General features: G+C 45.2%; 1 protein-coding gene across 1 annotated transcript; it reads right to left on the bottom strand.

Annotated features, from left to right (window-relative positions):
- Positions 1–5,458: 5,458 nt before the first annotated feature.
- RAB11A (RAB11A, member RAS oncogene family) lies at positions 5,459–22,036 on the bottom strand. Its single transcript, XM_080626349.1, has 5 exons — positions 21,911–22,036; positions 14,054–14,249; positions 12,891–13,084; positions 12,217–12,297; positions 5,459–5,676 (listed from the first exon to the last, which is right to left on the bottom strand). The coding sequence occupies exons 1-5, from the start codon at positions 21,948–21,950 to the stop codon at positions 5,537–5,539; spliced, it is 651 nt and encodes a 216-aa protein (XP_080482475.1). The 5' UTR covers positions 21,951–22,036; the 3' UTR covers positions 5,459–5,536.

Genomic DNA, 22,036 nt, shown 5'->3' with positions numbered 1-22,036 from the left:
AAGGATGAACTTCACTGTGCTGCAATCACAAACTGGGGAAGCAAAAGAGAAGACAATCCTTTTCTGCGCTGCAGGATGCTGATGGGACTTCAGACTGTCTTACACAAGGACCTAACGTAACACAACATCAGCTTGGGCCAACTGCTGCTGCATGATGTTATTTATAAAGACATTTTTATATGGGTAACAGGACCTAATGAGAACCTCTTCCACATGTGACTGGAGTCCATCACCCCAGGAAGGTGTCTACGTGCTCCAGGCAAAAACTCTCTGTGGCGTGTATTCTAACCCTGGCTTTGCTGTACAATAAAACACAACCATGCTAAGTAGAAGGACTTAAGAGATGTACATTTCTACCAGCTACATCAAGAACCCTTTTACTGTTAGGAACAAGGCGACTTGGAACACACTGGGATATATTTTACTTCTTTGTCATGGAAATGGACATTTTTCTGAACAAAAGCAGGGAACCTTGTCATTTCACTGTCTGGAAACCTCATTTGCTGCCATGACCATGTGCAACCTGTGCAGATCATGCTTGGTAACTAGCACGGAGATTTTTCTCTTTCTATTCAGTACCAGGGTACTTGAGCTGAGGAATATTAACACAGACACGGCCTGTGCAGGTTCTAAAACGTAACTTTGGCAAATGTCCACTGATCTCTGCTAATGACTTGAGTTTCAACAATGGGCCTCACACCCAGCTTACCACAGATTTAACAAGGTATAAAATACTCCAATTGGCACAAATAGGCTTTAATTTCCTTTATACAGCTTTGATTTTGTTAGATAAAGCCACCAGAGTTGTCAGGCAGTGCAGACTGATGCACCTTCATTTCCTGCCCTGGGACGCTGCAGGTTTGCACAGACTAACCCTGGTTTGGTTCCCTTTCCTAAAGCTAAGCCACATCCCCTCCTCCAGCCCATCATTACCAACCATCTCACCACAATTCCCTTACAGCATGCCATTTATGACCCTCTTTAATTTGATGTGCATTACCATGTAGTGCATCTTTACCTGCTGATGATTCTACCTGAAATGTCATTAAATCGAGCTGAAACTGGGGTTTGTGTTTCAGCAGCTGTTTGGGAAGGGATTATCAAGGGGTTGGCCATGGTGAAGTTTTGGACTAAGCCACCATGAGTATGTTTTCTATCTTTATTGACCTAGGAAGTAGAACCCTTGCTGTTAAACAGTTCCTTGTAGATTTTGAGCATGAAGTAGTATCGACTCTCAGTATGTAATTTTATTAGGCAAACGTGGAAGTAGCAAGTTAATTGCCTATTAAGTATAAACCACACCACTCTGTTGCACATTTGCCAGTCTGATGGAAGCAGAAGAGCCCAAAAGCAGCACCACTCAGTTTGCTCAAAGCATGACCACTTGTGTGACCTGCTGGTCTGGGGGATTGGTCAGAGGAGCCTTCCAGCTTGGAGCAATGACTTGATCCCAGCTCCGAGCCTGACCAGGATCAAGTGTCGGATCACTCGGAGCACCCTGGTAGGGATGAAAGCCCTGGCACGGTGGTACCAGTCCCTGGCAGCCTGCACAGCACCCCTGGGCGCAGCAGCACAACACGCTCCCATCAGGGTGATGGGGCTGGGTGGGCTCTGGACCCCTCTAAGAGCAGCAGATCTTCATCCTGCAGGATAACGCATAAGTAGTTACATGAATGCTGCATGTGTGCATGGGGGCAATGACTGAGCAGCAATAGTGATTTTATTTTCCAGGAAAGCCTTATTTGAGATGTAAGCAGACAATTATTTTGTAGGGCCAATAGCGATATATTTTATGTACAGGAATAGAAAGACTTACCTCAAACGCATCCCGAGAAAGGCAATTTGCAAAGGAACTCTCTTGGTAGAGACCTACCTGACACCGAGCACAAGCAGTCTGAGCTGCTGCCTGACCACTAGCTCTGTGTTGCTGTGAAGTTCACAACGAGACTCCAGGGAGCAGGATTGTGCTCCATTATTTTTTCAAAGCTGGATTTTCACACCAAATGCAATGATGTGCATAGAGCTTAACAGGAAAACAACAAACCCAGCACCTAAAAACGTACCTTCTTGTATATGAGCATTGGCTTCGAAAATAGGCACCGAAATGGCAATACTTTTTTAAGGCAAGACAGATTTGTAATATATTTGTTCACTGTGCAAAGGTATCCCACCTTGTACAAAATAAATGGAATTTCTCTCAGTGTGTCCTTCTCCAACGTCCTCCTTTGCAGACTGAAGCTTCCAGCCCCTGTTCAGGTCTGAGTGCTCCAGGCGATATGACTGGTCACAGAGGGGCTGCCACCCCCAATGAAAGCACCCCCCAGGACCAGGTTTCTCACCCAGAAGAGACAGGATTTCTCAGAAAGCAGAGTGCTGTGATTCAGCTGCAGCTTGGACCTTAATTCTAGCTTTAAAACGAAAGGAAATTGGCTCTGTATGTGTCTTTGTTACAGTTCCTCAGCAGTTTAACCTCAGCGGGGCTGAGCAAGACACCCCAGCGATGCACAAACCCAGCCAAGCTCCCACGTACCTACAAAGAGCACCAGGGCTCTGGTTTTCAGTGCTCTGTGGCACTATCAGGTTGTTGCACCTTCAGGAGGATTCAGACCAGCACAGTTCCTGTCCTGCCCCCAGCAGGGATGAGACAGGACACCAGCAAGCCACAGCGGCAGGTCTGACAGCACTCCCAGGGAGCCTCATCAATACATCAAGAGCACAGAACTGCAGCAGAACAGCTTCAGAATTAATGATGCCAGGCAGCCCTGAGCACTGCCACTGGTGGAAGCTCTTCCAATATTTGTACTTCATATGTCGAGAAACCTTGTTAACTAAAGCCCAGCATGTAATCTCCTTCTGATTTGACAAGCCACACTCGATAAGCTGTTTAAGGCTGGAAATTCATCAGGTTTGACCTGATAGAATCAGTAGCTGTAGCTGAATGAAAATGTCTTTAAATCACAACAATAACATGCTCTTTCTGCTTAAGAGGCAGAACCTCAGCTCCCATCAAACACCAGCACCACTGACACTCACTGAACAGCTTCATAACAGTGAAGGTTGGGACTTCCAATATGTAAATGATAGCAAAAGCTTTTGGCAGGTAAAGCCAATGGTACAGCATTATACAGAGTTCCCAGAAATTCACAAAGCTCATTCCAGGGCCCAGAAGCATCTTCTGTTATAATTGGTTGTCTCCTATTAGCAAAGAGACACTTTAGTACAGAAGTAATGCCAATATTATGGAAAAGGATGATTAATCAGCAGCTGAACACAAACAATTCCCTGCTGGGTCAGTGTTCAGATGGAATAATGTCTTGCCCTGTCTCTCCCAAAGCTCTTTGTGAAGCATCTTTATGTGCCAGCAGTGTCCCTGGACCCGCCACCACAGCACCGCTTGGTCAGGAAAAGGCAGCACAGAACCCCAGAACACAAGGGTGAAGCTTTGAACAGGTGAGGAGTTACAGCTCTGTACACACCATTTGACTTTGCTTTGGAAATCGATGGCTTAGGAAGGCTTTACAAACCATTGCCTGAAAATGTAATGGTCCACGTTGCAGCAGTTCCTAAGTGCAACAAGAGGTTTTGCACAGCAAAACCTGTCTAAGGCCTGGTTTATGATTAAGTCTAAAGTTCTGGTGGGGGGAAAAATTGTAAAATAGAGTTCTTACTTTGTCTAACAGCTCCTGCAGCCGTTTCACAGCTGCCCAGGGCTTAAACACAGCCCTGCTTGTTGAGGTGAAGGAAACAGCATTTGCACCCAGCCTCCAACAGGGATCTGTGCTCCCACAGGCTCCGTTGCAGTTGCATTTGCTGCAGAAGGAAGCATCTTCGGCGTCTTCTCACGGCCTGTTCCAAGCAGCTTACTAGCTCCCAGTAAGTAAAAAGCAACAGGTTAAATCCCAGCTCTCCCAAAAAGTGCACCCAAGGCTATACTGAGTCGTCCCCTGTAATTCTTTATTAGAATCATGGATGAATATATTTTAAATCAATCTAAAAAAAAAATAATAATAATATTGGATCAAGGTATAGTACATGCATAAAATACAAAGTAATTTACAAACAGATCAAACCAGCATCTTCAGAACTAATACCAGGAGGAGAAGTGGATTTAAAAAAACACAAGTGACCGACTACAGCAATGCCTTCCGTGTGCCTTACACATCATGAGCACCGCGAGACAGAAAGGTTGGGTACGAAACGCAGCTGGTAGTGCCTACCCAGACTGGGATGCTCCAAGCGGGTCCTATCAGAGCTTGAGAAACGTCCCCTCTAACCACTTACACTTCCCCTAATTGTATAAATAACTGCAGGCATTTATACAACAAACTGTTCTTTAAACCCTGGAGAAAGCCAGTGCCCATAGCCCCCAAATCTCAGGATTAATGGCATGTTTAGGAAGAGCACGTACGGAGCGAGATGCAGCAAGTGCAGCGACAGAAGGCACAGTTCACGTATCCCTGAACAAGCTGATCCAACAGATGACTTGTACTGAGCCACTGACCACAGAGGGAACCCATCCAGCAAGGAAACTACTCTGGATGTTTCTGTCAAAGAACATAAACCAAACCCCTGGGATAATTTGGAAATACTGGGTGAAACAGAACTGAAAACTCAGACCCAGTTGTGGAAGTTACTGATTCATTTATCAAGCACTGAATACACTAATCTATGTGGCATGTATTAACAAATGTGGTATGTAATAATGTGACAACATCCTTCAAGTCCCATGAAAGAAAAACAGCATCCTCAAATCCTGGTATCACCAGCACTGGGGAGGCCAGGTTTTGGGCAGCACAAAACCACACTGCAAGTTCCAGTGTTGGCCTGACCCTTAATCCATTACACAGCTCGTGCTTCCACATTCTTCCCAAGGGTCCCCTCATGTGGAGTCTCACCAGGCTTCCGCAGCTCTGCCTCACATCACAACCTCCTCTGCAGCAGGTGCCAAACCACAAAAGCTCATTCACAGGTAGCAAGAACCCTGCTGCTTTTTGGCAAGAAATTATCTTTTCTCCCCCATAATATTCTATTAAAAAAAACCCAGATCCTTAACTTGACTACCTGAAGATGTAGCCAAAAACATTTAACTGACATGAAAATTGCACTTCAGAGCAACGGGCATTTCACCAAGCTTTAGATGCAGTATGCAACACCTTAAGTCAAGGAAAGATGATCCTGCTCAGAGATATTTCCCCAGTTAACCTGACAGCAATCGCTTTGTGAGGAGCAGAATAACATCTTCTAATGCTCACTAAAGGTGCCTGTGCTCTGACTAGCGGGCATCATGGTGGAAAGAGATCAGCTCAGCTCCAAACAATTCACTGACCCAAAACCGACAAGTCGGTGTTGGGAAAATACTGCAGCCACATAGAAGTAAAAGATTTATAAACACTGAAATCGGAGTGTTTAAGACATGGAGAAATGGAGAAGGAATAAGCAGTAACTAAACACAGGAAAGTAACCACAAGAATTACAAATATATTTAAATCTTGGACCTGGGGAATATACACAGCCTTTTAGGAAAGAACCAGCGATTCTATATATTCTGACAGCACTGCATCTTTGGTTTGTTTTCGGTGGTTGGAGGGACGTGAATGGGAACCACGTTGTTGCTTGGAGACATGTCGTTCTCACGTCTGTCCGACATTTGCTTCTGGGACACGATACGATAGATCTCTGGAAGATGAGAAAGAGCCAGTCACTGCACACACACCAGCAGGAAGTCAGCTCAGGGGGGAAGCAGACAGAGAATGTAGACAGGTTTCCTACAGTTTTGGCACTATACAGGTAACGCACGGAAGCTGTCACAGGAAGCTCAATTGTGATGCTTTCTATGTCCAGAAAATGTATTTTTGCAAAAGAACTGAGTTTTTCAATAACTGCTGTAATTCCCTTTTGATAAGAGCCAGAATTCACAAACTTCTTTGCTACGAACCAGAACCTGTGCCCCAGCAATTCCTCCTGATGGCTCTTAAGGCTCTGAGGACAGCAGCCACATTTGCTGATGTATCCATAAACAGCAGGATTAAATAGAACCACTCGTAATTTCTCTCCCCGCTAGGACTGCAAGGGCAGTTTCTTCTCTCTCAGCATGCCTATCACGTACAATACCTCCCCTGTCATCCAAGCAGCTTTAAGTGTTCAGACTGGAGCCCAAAAGATGAGACTCAGCCCCTCCAGCAGCACACACACTCACGTTAGTGTAGCTGAACTTCAAAACTATGGAGAAGAAACATGGGTTCCAGATGAAGAAATTCCAGCATAAATCAGGGAGCATGGGTAAAACTCCTGCGCCTTCCCCAGCCCACTGCCACATGGGGAACGCTGCACACCTGCACTGAAAGCCTTGCCCTGTTTCCTGGGATTTGTTATGCTGAACAGAAACTCGGAGCAGCTACCACAGCACTTATTTCAGCTGCACAGAAGAAAGAGTACGGCGTGCGTAGCACTTCACCCCCGGAAAGGAAATAAAGGATACCAAAAATAGAGCACAGGGAACTCACTTGCAAATTTGAGTTTTAAAACCACTACAGTTTAAAAAAATAAAAGCTTGCCGAGCCTCAGTTTAACAGAAGAGATTGAAAGTGACTCAGATTCAGCAAAAAGACAGCCTCGAAATGACAGCATCACATCTGGTTCTTGGCACACCAGACAGGGGAGCTGGCAGCCAGCACATCAGCAGTGCCCGCAGCAAAACCCCACAGTTGGAGTCGATGCCTGCTCCCTGTCTGCACGCTCCAGCTCAGTGTCACAGCTTTCAGATAAGCCCAGGCTGCAGAAGACAAGGGTGTCAGCACTTCACTGCTGCAGAGCAGGGAAGAGCACAGAGCACAAACAACTCTGGCAAAACAAAGCAAAGGTCCAAGTGCTTTTGGAGGTCTGAAGTCTCTTATCAACTGGATAATGACTGCCCAAACACACACCCCGCTGGACTCCACACCAAAACACATCTTTTCCACCAGAAATTTGTCATTTAAGAGTTGTTTTCGCTCAGAATTTTGATGAGCTGCTGCTTAGTGCACATTCTGACATTTCAGTAGTGGAAGTTGAGCAACCTGGTGCAGAGATCCTCCTTGCTGCCAAGGGCTGATCACACAGCTGAGTGCTTACTTTTACAAGGAGAAGAGATGGCACTGAGGAGCTAGAAAGAGTCCCTGACAAACAAGGCTTGAAAACCTTGCCTTTGACACAATCAGCCTGCACTGATTTAAGCTGCCAACAAACAGAGGCCAAGAGCTCCCCAGGAAGAGTAAGAACAGGGCTGCACACGTGGCAAAACACATCTCTCTGGTACTCTGCTGTATCTATGGGCTGTACAAATAACATTAACCTCTGCAAGTGTCACTTAGAATCTGCTTGTTGGGCCTCCCAGCTGACAGCTCAGACTCAGACAGGGATAAACAGGCCAGAAAAATGGGTTTGACACACACATTCAGTTACAGATCAAGTCACTGAGGCAACCAGACAAGCCCTGCGCACATAAAAGGCTTTTCTGGTTTCACCCCTTTTAAGTTTACTCTTCTCTCCAACAGCCTTAGACACAAACAACTCCACAGGTGAAGTGAATCCAATGAAATCAGGTCTTTAAAGCCACCTGCAAGCCCATGTGGGAATCCCACAGATAAAGATCAGCTTGGTCCTGAGCTGAGCAGAGTGCCTGTGTGCAGGGGTGGGAGGAGCACAGCCAAAGAGATCTGCTCTGCATTCTTCAGGACAAGTTTCCCTGCCCCCCCTGCCCCAGCTCAAGGCTGACGCCCAGTTTAGCTCCAGGTGTAGAATCTGCCTGTTCCTACTCATCAGGAGAAGGCTCGACACTTTTGTTACTGGAAACTTCCAAGTAGTACTTACAGCAGCAACAATTCTCCGTTTTCCAGAGAACTTATAATCATAGAATCATAGAACAGTTCGGGTTGGAAAGGACCTTAAGATCATCCAGTTCCAACCCCCCTGCCATGGGCAGGGACACCTCACACTAAACCATGGCACCCAAGGCTCTGTCCAACCTGGCCTTGAACACTGCCAGGGATGGAGTATTCACAACCTCCCTGGGCAACCCATTCCAGTGCCTCACCACCCTCACAGTAAAGAATTTCTTCCTTAGATCCAATCTAAACTTCCTGAACGAGCTCATACTAGTCCCTAACAGAAGCTGTCACACACTTCCTCCACTCCTGTAAAGCAAGGACTTACAACTCTGTGTAACACCCTCACCTGACAGCAAAGACCTGCAGCAAACAACCCTGAAGCCTCAAAAACAATCTTAACAGTGCTGATTTCTCTGCTGATAAAGGGTCTGTCCCTTCCAACTCTGGGAACTACCCCCATGATCTTCACTTCCCCAGTGTCCCCAACTGTCCTGCAGGGACATTTCACAGCCATGCTGCTTCCATCAGCTTGCAGCAGCCCCCAGTTTGCTGCTCGGTGTTGCTTCTCCCTCCTCTGCAGCACAACCCTGTGTGCAGCCACACAGATGAAAGCCTTAATGGCTAAAACCTGCCTTTCCCTGCATCAGCTGCACACTCTTTCACCACACACAGCTGTGATGGTGTGAAAGGGGAGGTGGGAACAGCTCAAACCTCCGCTTGCTGAGGCAAAATGCCCAGCAGCAAAGCCTACACTGAAACCAGTCTGTACAGAGGGATGCCAGGCTAATGAAGACTTGTGCTTTTTAATGAAGACACTACACTTTATGCTCTGCTCAGTAACTGAATGAGACCTTATTAAGAGCACATTCAGCAGAATGCATCACTGCATAATTGGTAACTGTGTGAGACAGGCCTTGCACTGAAAGAGGGTTGGGAAAAAGTGACACTGCTGCCTAGGAGGAGCTTGTCCAGCCCTTGTCTGCTCAGCCTGCGCTAGCATTTCATTCATTTCCAGGTAACAAAGAGGAAATCCCTAGATTTTTTGATGTTAATGCTCTGTGATGTTGTCTCCTTGGAGATGGGATTCCTTACAGATGAAACAGCAGCACAATGCAGCACTGGAACAGAGACAGCACAGAGCCAGGCAGGGAACAGAGGCAGACTCCAGTTTACTTTAAGGATGCTTTATCCTGCTGTGAATGCTCGGAGTGCCTGGGATTATAATACCAGTCTCTCCTATTTGCCAGACGATACAAAGCAGCTTTGTGTGCACAGCAATCAGCCCTTGAAGTCTAGACATCTTGCAACAGGAGAATCTGGATAGGGACCATTACTCTAAGTCACAGAAGGAAAAGGTCCCCAAACCTTCATCTGGAGGTTCTTGTCCCACAGCAGTACAGGAAGCCCACTGGATGCAAGACATACCCCCCTCTAAAAGTCCTCTATAGTACAGGGAGAGGAAAGAAAAGCTTTCTCCCCATTCTTCCACCTATAACAGCAGCAGATCACGTACTTAAGCTGTGCTAACTAGAAGGGATTCCTATTTCCCATGCCCAAAGCCATCTATTCAGAGGTTTAGTCTGAGAACATAGGTGTGGATAAGCCTAACACAGACCACAGTAAACCTCTAAGGGAACTACTCCTGCAAGTTTCCAACACTGACCCAACCAGACCAGCTTCAGTAGGGCTGCAGAAGAAAGACGCTTTGCTACAGACCTTAGTTACAACACCCTGCTCATGAGAGACACAGAGAGCTGTGTGCAGGGCATTAGGAGCAGCCTGGGATACCTCTGCAGTGCAGTTCCCAGCACTGCAAACACTAGCAGAGCTGGTGCAGCAGCATGCCCTGCCCCTTCTGTCATCCACCTCTGTGCAGCCTGTGGCAAAGCCTGATGGCTTTACTGACTTCCTTCTTCAAAGGACAGCAAGCATTCCACCCGCAGGCACTATGCTTGGAGGCAGCCTTGCCAAATACAGGCTATCCAGGATTCCACAGGGTCACTCCGAAGAAAACCACATTCCTCAGATGACTGCTCCCCTCTTTCCTTCAAAGCAAATCATTAACAGAAGAAAGCCAGCTGTGAAGTGTTATCAAGAAATTTACTGGCAGAACATTTGTCCTTAACATGCCAGTCACAGCCAAGATGGAGCCAACCTGCTGCTAATGCATTATTTATTTCGTCTTTATCGCCCTGAAACAGGAGCTCCTGTCTGGAGCGAGCCACATGCCCACTAATCAGCAGAAGTATTTCTTCCAGCACAGTTCAGCCAGCCCCTCCTGAACAAGAAGCCTGTCCACATGCCCAAGAGCTCTTTACCCAAAATACCATCACGGCAACACACAGGGAACACTGACGTTTGTGGAACTCCAACAGCCTCAACAATCTGTCAGAGTCCACCAAGGGCAAGTTTTAATGGCTTGATCTCCCACTGCAGACTGCTCTCCCTTACAGAAAAACTAAACCAGGAAAAAAACCCCATATAATCTGCAAATTAGAATCAAAAATAATTTCTGAATAAAAGGTACTATTGGATGCATGGGAGGAGAGATAAAGGAACAGCTGAGCCTGTGCCCAAGAGGTGAACTGCTTCCCCATGGCAACAACAGCGTATCACCTGAGCGTCACACAGCTTTATGGAAGTAACACACAGCCCTGGGCGTGCAGGAAACTTTCTGCCTCTTCAGCATCACTGTTAGAGAACAGCCCAAGAGGGGATGGGGCAATTAGGTGACCAGCACATATGGACTAGGACAGCCTGCCAGCTGCCTTAGGAGGCGATAAATAATGTCTGATACATTTCCAGTTCTGTTTTATTAGTGCTGGTGCTGAACGAGTATGAAAGTTAATTCACGAACCTTCATCCGAGAGCTCTGATCCACTCTGAAAACTTTAAGAGCAAGCAGCAAGGCTGTTCTACATTACATACAGCACTTTTAGCCAGAATCTGACCTCAAAGCTCAGTCTAGGTGCTAATGAGAGGAGAGGGGCAGCCAAGGGCACATGCATAAAGGAAGAAGTTTCAGGTTTTAGCAGTTACATATAAGCAACAAAAATGCCTTTTGTCCTGAAAAAAACCAACAAACCTATGCTCAAATTCACAAGCATTTTTGATAGGACTGACTTTAGGTGAGTGAAGAAAGCAGGAAATGCAACAGGCGTCCCAGATACCATCACATTGAGCCACTCCTTAGCCATCCACCCTCTGATGGCATTAGCAGTTAAGTCATACAGGGAGTAAATGTGTAAGCCACCATAACTTCTCCTTTTTTCCTTTGTAAATTTGTGCAATGTTGAATTACAACCAAATGACAACACTGAAATTAAAAGGGAACCACATGGTTCAGCTAAAGAGGAAACCAACTCAAGTTCTAGTTCTAGTCCCAGCACGGAATGAAGCAGCAAGATGGCAAACACCCCTACACACTGTTTATTCATCTAATATACACTTTTTTGCCAGTGTATGGACAGGAGCACTACTGCTTAGGAACCCACTGTAAAAACCAAAGTAGAACCAGAACCTAGCAGAAGCCTCTTACAACTAAGATAACACAAGAAAGAGATGCACACAGGCAGATAATACTCCAGCAGCCTAACAACTCTCTTCGCTGTTAGAGTGTTCATAAAGCATTTCAGGAAATGCTAGATAATTTATACTTTTGTTAAGTAAATAACTTCCTAGCTGTCTCGTGACCTGCATGATCCAGTATGGCTAAAAAGTCCTTTTTGGTGTGTTCTTAAGAAAAGGGTTTAAGGTTCTGTTTAAGGGTTTAAACAGAAAGGAAGTACTTTTATCCACAAAGCATAAAAGACACAGCACTCCCTGCTATCACATGTTACAGAGGCCAAAAGTCCAGCCAGGACTACTAATGAAATGACAGCAACTACCCTGCAGCTCAGGAGTCACTATGTCTCATACTACCACTAGCAGTATTGTTCAAAGGGAAGATCTCTACTCCCTCATCCCTTTTCCCTTGCCAGATTCTATGACCACCATTAAAGGTGGAAACAAACTAGACTGGCTTATCCTCTGATAAACAATGGGTGTTTTGCTTGCATGAGACAATTCCCTCCTGTGGGCACTCCCTTACCATACACAAATGGGAAACTGAAAGGTAAGCTAGGCTGAGGCTGACTAGAAACCTGGGGCAGATCAAAGTCAACAAGGATTCATTCCTGAGTTCAAGGCTGGCCTTTTAATTGTGACTCCAAACTGGACTTCAAATCCTATGGCTGTGAAGAACGATTAGCAAAATTTTAAACACTTCATAGGCAAAGAACTGCCTGTTTGCATCATATCTGAGCAGCATTCTGCCCTTCCCCTTTGAAACACAAGGCAGGAGATGACTCACCTGTCAGAATAGTCTGGAAAGCTGCTTCCACATTTGTAGAGTCTAAAGCAGACGTCTCAATAAATGACAAACCATTCTTCTCTGTGTGGACAGAAACACTATAATTATAGAGGGGTACATCACACATCTGTTTCCCATCTGAAGAACCTCTGTACCAGATTACATTCATAGTGTATAAGAAGTTGTGGGGTTTTCCCCCTTACAAGCTCTGAAAGCAACACCATCCAACATCAACATATCAGCCCAGTGCCGTGTTACTCTGAGGCACATCTTTCTGCATCACTGAGAGTTTGTTGCAACTTCAAGAATTAAGTAAGGAAGATTCCTGGATTTCCTTTAACCTCATCAAGTTTCTGCACCTCCCACCTGCTAGTACCTGATGGCAGCTATTTAACATTGATAGCCCTATGGGGGAATGACAATCCTCCACCTGCAGGCAGGGATCCTTTCTTTACAGGGATGTTTTAAAATCTTTAAGTGCCTCTGGCTGATTCTTGTAACCACATCAGCATGGATGTTTTACAAGGCTTCTTTTTTGACTGAATTAAAGAGGCAAACCCTGGCATGTGACACTGAAGAACATCACCAGCAGCACTTCCTCCCCCTACCAGCACGCTGGCATATCTAAGATTCCCAGACAGTTTGCAGTAGGAAATTACTTTGAGTTCACCAACCTGCAAAAGCTCTGGCCTCGTCTGTAGGCACTGCTCTCAGGTGGCGCAGGTCACTCTTGTTTCCCACAAGCATGATTACAATATTGCTGTCAGCATGGTCCCTCAGCTCTTTCAACCATCGCTCTACATTCTCGTAGGTGAGGTGCTTGGCAATGTCATACACCAATAATGCCCCTACAGCTCCACGATAGTACCTGTGGGAGAAGAGATGTGTTAGAGAACCGGCAAGAAACATCATGATTAAGAGTGACAAGTTAGACAAGTTACTGTGCAACAATGGAAAATAGCTATTACTAAGACAGCTATACAAAAAAATATCCAGGTGCAGGCTATGTGGGACTTGAAACAGTGAAGCAGAACATTCCAAGTGGGGATATGCCACAGTACCACCAGTGCGGCCAGGAGAGCTCACAGTCTGAGGGCAAGCCAAACCACACGTTTGTGAGGAGAACCCTGCATCCCAAAATGAAGCTCTAGAATCTGTAGGGAGCTACTATCACCTTTAACCTCTGATCCACTCCTGAGGAGTCTCCCCACCCATTGCTGTGGGTGCAGTACGGGCACAGCCCATAGCAAGAGAGACTTCAGAATGACTCACTGGATCATAAAAATGTCAATGTGATCTATTCCCTTTACAAAAGGCCATGGCTGGTCTCCTTTCAGACCAGAGAGAGGCACAGTAAATCATTCAAAAAGAAACATGCTGTATTCTCCCACCCCACAACTACCTCCAGCTTTACCTAAATCCAGCTTTTGCTATGCTGGTTTTTTCCAGTCAAAGAAGCACACAAAGTGAGCAGTCTTTCCTCGCTGCTACAGGAGAGTTTCTGGTCTTAGGTTACCACTGATAAAACCTTGGTGAACATTGATATCACCTTATCAACTGCTTGCATTGAAATGAGTCCTTCAAAGCTCTTACATTCGAGGCTTGAAATGCTTCCCGTTACAAATCACGAGAGCACTGAGAAATAAATCAGTTTGTGCAGGGACACACTATATCAAGTTTATGATCCTTATAATATTTAACCTTCCTTCCACCATAGGTTGTGAGTATCACACGATAAAACACAAACACCCCCTGCCTGCAGTTTGAAGAATCAGAAAGGCCAAAAATCACCCTCCTCAGCAAAAGCTTCTCTTCAGCCACACAAGGTGTCACTTACGCTGATGTGATCGCTCGGTATCGCTCCTGTCCTGCTGTGTCCCATATCTGAGCCTTTATTGTCTTCCCATCAACTTGAATGCTTCTTGTTGCAAACTCTACTCCAATGGTGCTTTTGCTTTCCAAGTTAAACTCATTGCGAGTGAATCGAGACAGAAGGTTACTCTTGCCTACTCCAGAGTCTCCAATAAGTACAACTACAAGACAAAAATGGCATAAGAATCAGATTCCAGATGTAGGTAAGCCATTGACAATCACCTGCAATAAACATTTATTTTCCTGAATGAAACATGAAGGAAAATAATGGCAAAACCAGCACCCTTGTCATGGATCTACTGTCCAAGTCTTGGTATTTCTAGAGAACCAGAGCTGCCACATTCACCAGCATTTTGAACAGACATTAGATTTGACTTTGTGACATTTCAGTCTCCTTTGCCCAGCATGGAAGAACGTTCCTCCTCCAGGAAGAACATACATGGCTGTCACTGCAAAAGTCAGGGACTGTTTGAATTTCACATCTTAACACTAGAATTAAAAGACAAAACAACTCCACACCACACAACTGAAATCTGTTTTGCTGAAGACGCCCAAAACACAGGGCAAGCAGCAGCCTCTGCCTTCATTTTAACACTCTTCACACCTTTGCAGAAGAGAGGTTCCCCACTGGGGCAGAAAAGCTTGCAAATAGAAAAAAACAACCAAGCCCATAAAATCACAAGATCACCATCACTCTGATGGCCACGTTAAAGTGTTAACTCGGCCACAGCGCTCTACCCTTCTGCAGTCCATCACTGCTGCTGCAACTCCTGGCTGCTCCAGGCCTGCCTGAAACTGCTCTAAAATGCTGCCAGCGTATTGCTGGGCCTCAGAATTAGAGCCACCATCCACATCCACTTCAGTTTGACTCATCACAGCACCACTGCCAATCAAACTAATTGGAAGGATTCAGCTATGCTTGACAAGAGACTCACAGAAGGTTTAAAGTCCAGCTCCTGCAAGGAAGAGAAGCATCACGAGGGCTCGCTGCAATATCCTGTAATGTGGAGTTGAAAGGTGCAAGTTTAAGTGTAACTACCAAGATGCAGGCCACTGGATGAAACACATTCACAACCCTGAGTCACACCAGGAGGAGCCTCTTGGGATGATCTCATGCCCTTAAAGATAAGGTAGCAAACCAGTAATGGAAGGTAATAAAAGGACAAGTAAAATCCTTGAGAAGGAAGGCTGATAACTTAAATTCAGCAGTGAATCAACACCAGTCCAAGCAAACAAGTGCTCACTCAGGTGACAGAAAAAAACGTTGTGGCTATGCTAGGTTTGGAAAAAACCAACAGGAATACTTGCTGTGTAACACCCATCATTTAGCAGTTAAGTCACTGCAACACAGTGTTACAGATTGTGTGGTACAACAGAGAAATGAGTGCCTCAATCACCTGAGAAACCTCCACACAGAGCTTTAGTCTAGCAGTGCAAATACTCCCATCTGCTGCTGTGCCACAGAGCAGCCCTCAAACAGCATCTTCTATTTAAATAATGCAGACCAATTCTGGCAAATGGGCTGTTCTCTGGCTGCAAGGGCAGAGCAGCACCTTTTAAACACCCTCTCTAAAATGAAAATTGCAGCAAATGCTCGCTTCAAACATGGCCTTGTGGAGAACACTTCATCACAATAAAGATCTTCCCGGCTTCCTCTGCCAGCTGACTCAGCATGCAGCCGGCCAAGATACAGAGGTTGCATAAAGCCCCGAGTGGCTTTGCTAACCACTTCTGTTTATGAAGATCACAAGTGCAGGTAGGTGGCAAGCAGATATGCTGAAGGCAAATAGGATTCTGCTGTCCTACATGACAGGTCAGCACTGTTCGGTGTCGGCTGCCCTCACACAGCTGAACAGCTTTGCTGGCACATAAGATGCTGAACAGTAATAAACTTAGTGCAGGGACAAGGCATCTAACTGCATCATCCCCACCTGGCAAACTGCCACTGCTTTCCTCTTTCCTTGACAAGTAAGTTCTCCAAGACTATTCTGGCAGGTTTAGGCAACATCATATTTATATTCACTGCGAGGTGTTACAAACAACAAGTTCCTTAGAGGCAAAAGTTATCAACTCCCTTTGCATACCTCAGTCCTGCTATCACCAGCATTAGTTTTGACAGCAGCCAGAAACTTCTCTGAACAAGAAAAGCAACCTACATACATAATCTCCTTTTCCCAACAGGAAGCATCATATACCTGTTAAGTATTCCCCTCAAACATATTTTTGTTGTTCAGTGCATATTTCATATTTAACAATAGATTATTTTAATTCCTCTCTTTTCCTTACCTTGTCTGAATCCCATGCTGCTTATGTTCTCAGTGGTTTCCAGCACCAGATTAATATGTTCCCAATTAAAAGGGGAAAGTATTAGACTTTCCTCTTTGGTGTCAGCTATTTCCTCTACTTAATTGGGCCACTGCAGTTCCTCTTGAAGAGGGACAAGAACAGTTTGCAATGTCAGCAGGTACCCAAGTCTCCTGCCAGTCTGAGCAAGTATCGCAGCTTTAACAATCACTCAGACTGTATTATTAATTTTAATCCTGCTTTCCTTATCAAACCACTTCATTTTGATAAATTATACTATCCAGTATTCCCATGCATTATATTCTTAGCATAGAAACACAGTAGAAATTATCTTGGATGACTGAGTCCCAGCCTAACTATCCCAGGCAGTCAGTTTCTGGGAGGGAAATGATGTTATCTAGTTCCAGGTTAAAGCTAATTGTTCCTGCACACACACTTTTATTGGGCTTTTCTTCCAGAAACTCACTCCTAATGGTTAGAAATTGCCTCCTAATTTTCAGCAGAAATTAGCGGTCAGCTCATGGCAGTGTTCATGTGCCAGCATTGTCCATTAGCTGATTAGTTTCTTCTCCCTACGGTGTTTATGCTGGGGTATTTACAGAAAGCAACCACATCTCTGCGCTTTGTTCTAGGAGCTAAATAAGACAACTTCTCAAATGATTCCTTATAAACAGACTGTTCATTTCCCAAAACATTTACCCTACAAGTTTTTCAGTTTCTTTTTCACACAGTGAGAAGAACTGCACACATCAGTCTAAGTGTAATGTATACAGCGATTTTCATATTTGCATCTCTACTAGGTATACCTGGATCTGGAATTACCATTTCCTGACCATATCACCTTGATGGCTCAGTCTCCCTGTGATCAGACCTAACTGTTCTAGCTTTAAGTTGGCAAATGTCTACTTTACCAAACTCCTGTAAGTCCCCAGGCAGAAAGCTTTACATCCTGAACCCGACCTCATTTGGAGGATTGCAGTCCTCATCAGCACACAGCCCTTCCAGGGCCGTGCTCCAACCTTCCTTCTCCTATACCATCGTCAGCAAAATCCTTCACTACATCAGCAGAGGAAGAAGCTCCGAAGGAAATATTTAAGCAAGTTCAACCACAAGACCCAGCCTTGAAAGCTTCCATCAGTAACCTGCTTTGGACCAGCACCTCCCTTACAGGAGCAGCACCTTAGAAAGCTTTGCAGAGATTTGCACTGGCACATCCTGAAAGTCACAGAAGTGATCTCCCTGCCCCAAGAGACTACTTACCAGGCAGGTAATTCTTATTGGTTTAGTGATGTTTGCAAGTATTGAACTGGCCCATGTTCTTTAGGTTGATGCATTTGACTATCTATAGCATTCACCATCCCAAAGGTTTAAGACAAGGATTTGACGGAGAGAAATAGAAGAGTAAGTGTATGAAGAGTCCACGCTACTGTATGAATTTCCTTCTGTAATTCCAGTTTTATTTCTGTAGAAGATCAAAATAAGAACTCAATTTCCTAACTTCCCTGAAAAGCCATTGATAACTACGTCAAGAAAGGATGATTAATTTTTCACCAACACTCCAGCTCACTCACCCCATTTTAATTTCTGTTAAACCTCCAACTTACTTGACACTTTCAGCAAATACTTTAATTATCCCTTGAAATATGTTATTTCCAACCTAATCAGGTTGAAAATAGGAAGTCCATTGTCACTAGCTTGTATTGTCATTGGTAAAAGTTATTATACAAGTCATATATTACCCAATTTAAAACAAGTACATCAGTGCTAGAGAATTAAATGCCTAAACCCACTTGTCTCTGTGCTGAGCTCTGCTGTTAAAAGGCGTATTAACAAAAAGCCTGGACACATCTCCATGAAGAATCTGCTGATGAACATCTCCTCCTGACCACTTCAGTTGGAGTTTAAAGGAAATGTGAAGAAGATGCCCTGGTTCTGCACCTTGTAGGTAGCTGGTGATAAACCATTAATCTCCCTCCTCATCTGTGCTCCCCTGTTTTTCTTGTCATAGAGGGAACTAGCATCTCAAAGTCACTTTGGGTAGGGGTTGTGTGTTACCTGTATATATATGCTATACATAACGCAAAGCTGGGCCTCCAAACACCTCTGCAGTAAAATGGCCAAGATGAGAGGTTTATTACAGCACAAAAGTGAGAGCAAAAGGCTTGCTACCATTGTAAAAGCCAATAGGTGTCTTGCAAGCACTTTTCCCCACAAATTTCTCTAAACAAAACACATTAAAAGAATTTCAAAATCCCAAACCAACAAGTTCATTCAGTTTCAAAGCATTTCCTCAATCTCAAAGGGAAAAACTGGAGAAGTTAACATGATGCAAAGTAGGAAGCAGACAGCTGACACTGGAGCTTTCCCTAACAATTATCTGAATGTCACCACAAGTCAGGTCTGCATTCAGAAATGAGAAGTCTGACCCCAAGTCCAGAGAGACGGTCAAGGTGCAGACATAATAACCCTCTCAGGCTTTGTCTACAGAAAACACAAGACACCTACAAGTGAGGGTTACTATAATAACTACTCATCTACTGCAAGTTTAGAAATCAAAGAGTAAAAAGTTCCTGCATTTAGGCCAGGCTTAATTTATTAAGTAATAAAGTAAAATCCTTATGATTATATTTCCTCAAACTGGACTTCATAGGTCTTGTGTTTCCTCAGCTGCAGTGCTGAGAACAGTGGGCACCGCTCTCAGCTAAACCCCAAAAGTATGGAAGAATACAAAGACATGTAGCTAGACAAGAATAATTTACCAGGAATTGTCTTTTTACAAGCTAGGCATAGGCTTGAGCATATGCTGAAGCGTGGCAACAGAGTCAGGAGAGGGGTATTTTGTAACAGGAGCTGTGATTTTATCATACAGCAGCAAAGGTGGGCTCAGCTTACACCCACCAGCAGCCAGCCAGATTTTGACACACGGCTGCTGTCAGGACAAAACCAGAGCTCTCACCTAAACAGACGCATGTCAGTTCAAGTTAAGAGTAGTAAGGGACAGCTAAACTAGAAAATATCACCCAATTACTTTAAATCAAGTCAGGGTTTGAACTCAGTCCCACCAACCTGCCATGTCCCTTCGAGTTCATAAACCCAGAAGAACTGTCCTACTGGATTTAATGTCCTTATAGACCAATACCCCGTCTGACTGTCAAGAACTGATGTCTGAGAAATATTATGTGTAACAACAGGTTAATCTTTGCATCTGTCTAGATGCAAGCCTTTGTATCTTGAAACACTCAGTATCTTCAGAATTGCCACTCTATCCATCACACTGAAACACCCCAACAGCCATTTTAATTCTTTAAACTTCATTTTTCTTCTCTAAACTTGTGCAGTCTTTGAAACCCATTTGTAGTATTTATGGCAATGCACCACTCCAGTATTTGCATATACATCTGTAAGAATTTATGTCCTTTTGGTTTTGTCCGCTGCTCAATAAAAGCAGCATTATAGATATCCACTGAAATTACGACAACCAATAGACTTTTCTCCTATTTGCCCTTATCACTCACTGGTTTAATTTTTATAAAGTTGTATCACCTTATCATTTATCACAATATTATTTTGATTCCCTTCTCCATCTTTTATATCTACAATATCCCATTCAAAATGGATATGCCCATCCTGCCTATGTTTCCCCTCCATCCCCATGATGCTCGTGTCTGAGATTCAAACATCGGCTTAATAATTATTCATTACCTAGAGTTCTCATTTCCTTTTCCAAGAGTTTTCACCTACCTCTCGCCTTTTTGACCAGAGCCTGTCTGAGGGGAAATTCATTTCAGAGACCTACTCGCAATAATTTCAACAGCATTCCAGAGTGCTGACAGCTTGTTAGAACCTCTGGGAAGTTACAAAAGTTTCCAGGATTTGTATTATTCTGCAGTTATGTTATTTCAGCTGCCCCATTAATCCCAGTGATGTGACATTGCATCAACTTCCTGCAGTCTGCTTTAGCTTTGCAAAACCCAAATCCCTCGTCTTCACAGCACCATTTTCACAGCATTTCCTGTGCTCCCAAAAGCTTCTATAAACTACTTCAGGCAGAAAAAGCTTTAGAAGAGGCAATATATTAAACTAGCTTTGAATGCTTCTATATAACTGAATCCCAACTGTATTATTTCCCAATTATATAAGGAAGCAGGTCTAATAAAAGCTAGGACCTCTCCCAACAAACTGCATCACCAACATTCCCAGGCCTTGACAGCCAAAACATTAATTATAAGCATCCTGACAGAATAGCATGAACCAGTAAAAGTGCTGCAATGGTTTTGATAACTCATACCCCTAAGTACCTACAATAAGATTGCTCAATGTGAGTAAACTAGTGGTCAGCAAGGCCCTTGCCAATGCTGCAAGCTGAAAAGCTTGGCCCTTGGTACTTCCTGATTTGATTTTAACAGCAGTACGGGTGACTGATTTATAGTTAGGAATAACGCCACCTTCCACATGGCAATTGGATGAAAGAGGCAAAAAGAAACAATTAATTCCTCAAAGTTATTACAGGAGTTGAAGTACAGAAAAAAACCCATGGATGTTTTCCATTGTTTGCACAATGACAATCACTGAGTCTCTCACGACTGCAATGTAATGAGCAATACTCTAAGTCCTAAATTCAAATATACAATAATACCACACCGCAATAAACCACCCTTTTTTGCAACACTTTGCTTGCTTTTGCAGTAGGGTTTCAAAAACCGGACAGTCAACTTCAAAACATCAGCTGTTCCATACACGTTTCACAGCGTGCCTTAAGAACCTGCATGGCAGCCTTTAACACTTTAACCCAGCTGGATGCAGGCTGGAGGGGCATCAGTCCTGGAAAACAAGGAATTCTTGCCCCTCTCTGCTGGGCACCCCGGACAGGACACGGCATTGCTGGGTGTGAAACAGCAGTTACATCCACCCCTCGCAAAGGGCTTGGACGCAGCAAGCAGCAAATAAAGCTACTTTAATAAATTAGCTGCATCATCTACCAACGCTGAGCACATAACTCGCTTTACAGCCCTGTTTAATAGCTGGAGATGGAATTAGTCCTTCTGAACGCTCACCAACGCTCTGTGCTCGCCACCCCAGCAGGCTGGCATCGCCTCGGCCCGGCACAAAGCAGAACCCTTGGACAAGGCAGATCAGGGCGAGGAAAACCCGCCCAGATCTGACATCCCCGGGCCCAGAGGCTCTCCGCGACCGAGCTTCTCAAACACCCGATCAGCGCCCGGTGATGCCCGCGAAAGCGCAGCCCCCGCCTCGCTCTGGCAAGGCCGAAGCGGGGCTGCCAAGGGTCTTCCCCCGCCTTCAGCACGCAGCAACCGGGACTCGCCTGCGGGCTCGGGCCCGTTCCCCGCAGGCAGGGGTAGGGACCGGCTGAAGCGGCGGGAGAGGCCCTCAACCCCACCCACACCGGAGGGAAGGTCGCGCCGTGAGGAGGCCGCTCCCCGCCGCCCGCCAAGGCCGGGACCCCCTCCGGAAGGTGACCCCTCCGGCTGGCACCGGGACGGGACGGTGCGGCCGTTACCTTTGAAGAGATAATCGTACTCGTCATCGCGGGTGCCCATGGTGGGGAGCGCGGCGCAGCCGAGACCTGCGAGCGGGAGCCGGACCCTCCCTGCAGCCGCCGCAACGCTTCCGCCCCCCGCGCTCC

Source organism: Psittacula echo, assembly GCF_963264785.1.
Source record: "Psittacula echo genome assembly, chromosome: 10".
In the NCBI taxonomy this organism is placed as follows: Eukaryota; Metazoa; Chordata; class Aves; order Psittaciformes; family Psittacidae; genus Psittacula; species Psittacula echo.
The sequence above is the reverse complement of the archived record's forward strand: the minus strand, read 5'-3'. Positions and strand labels throughout refer to the sequence as shown.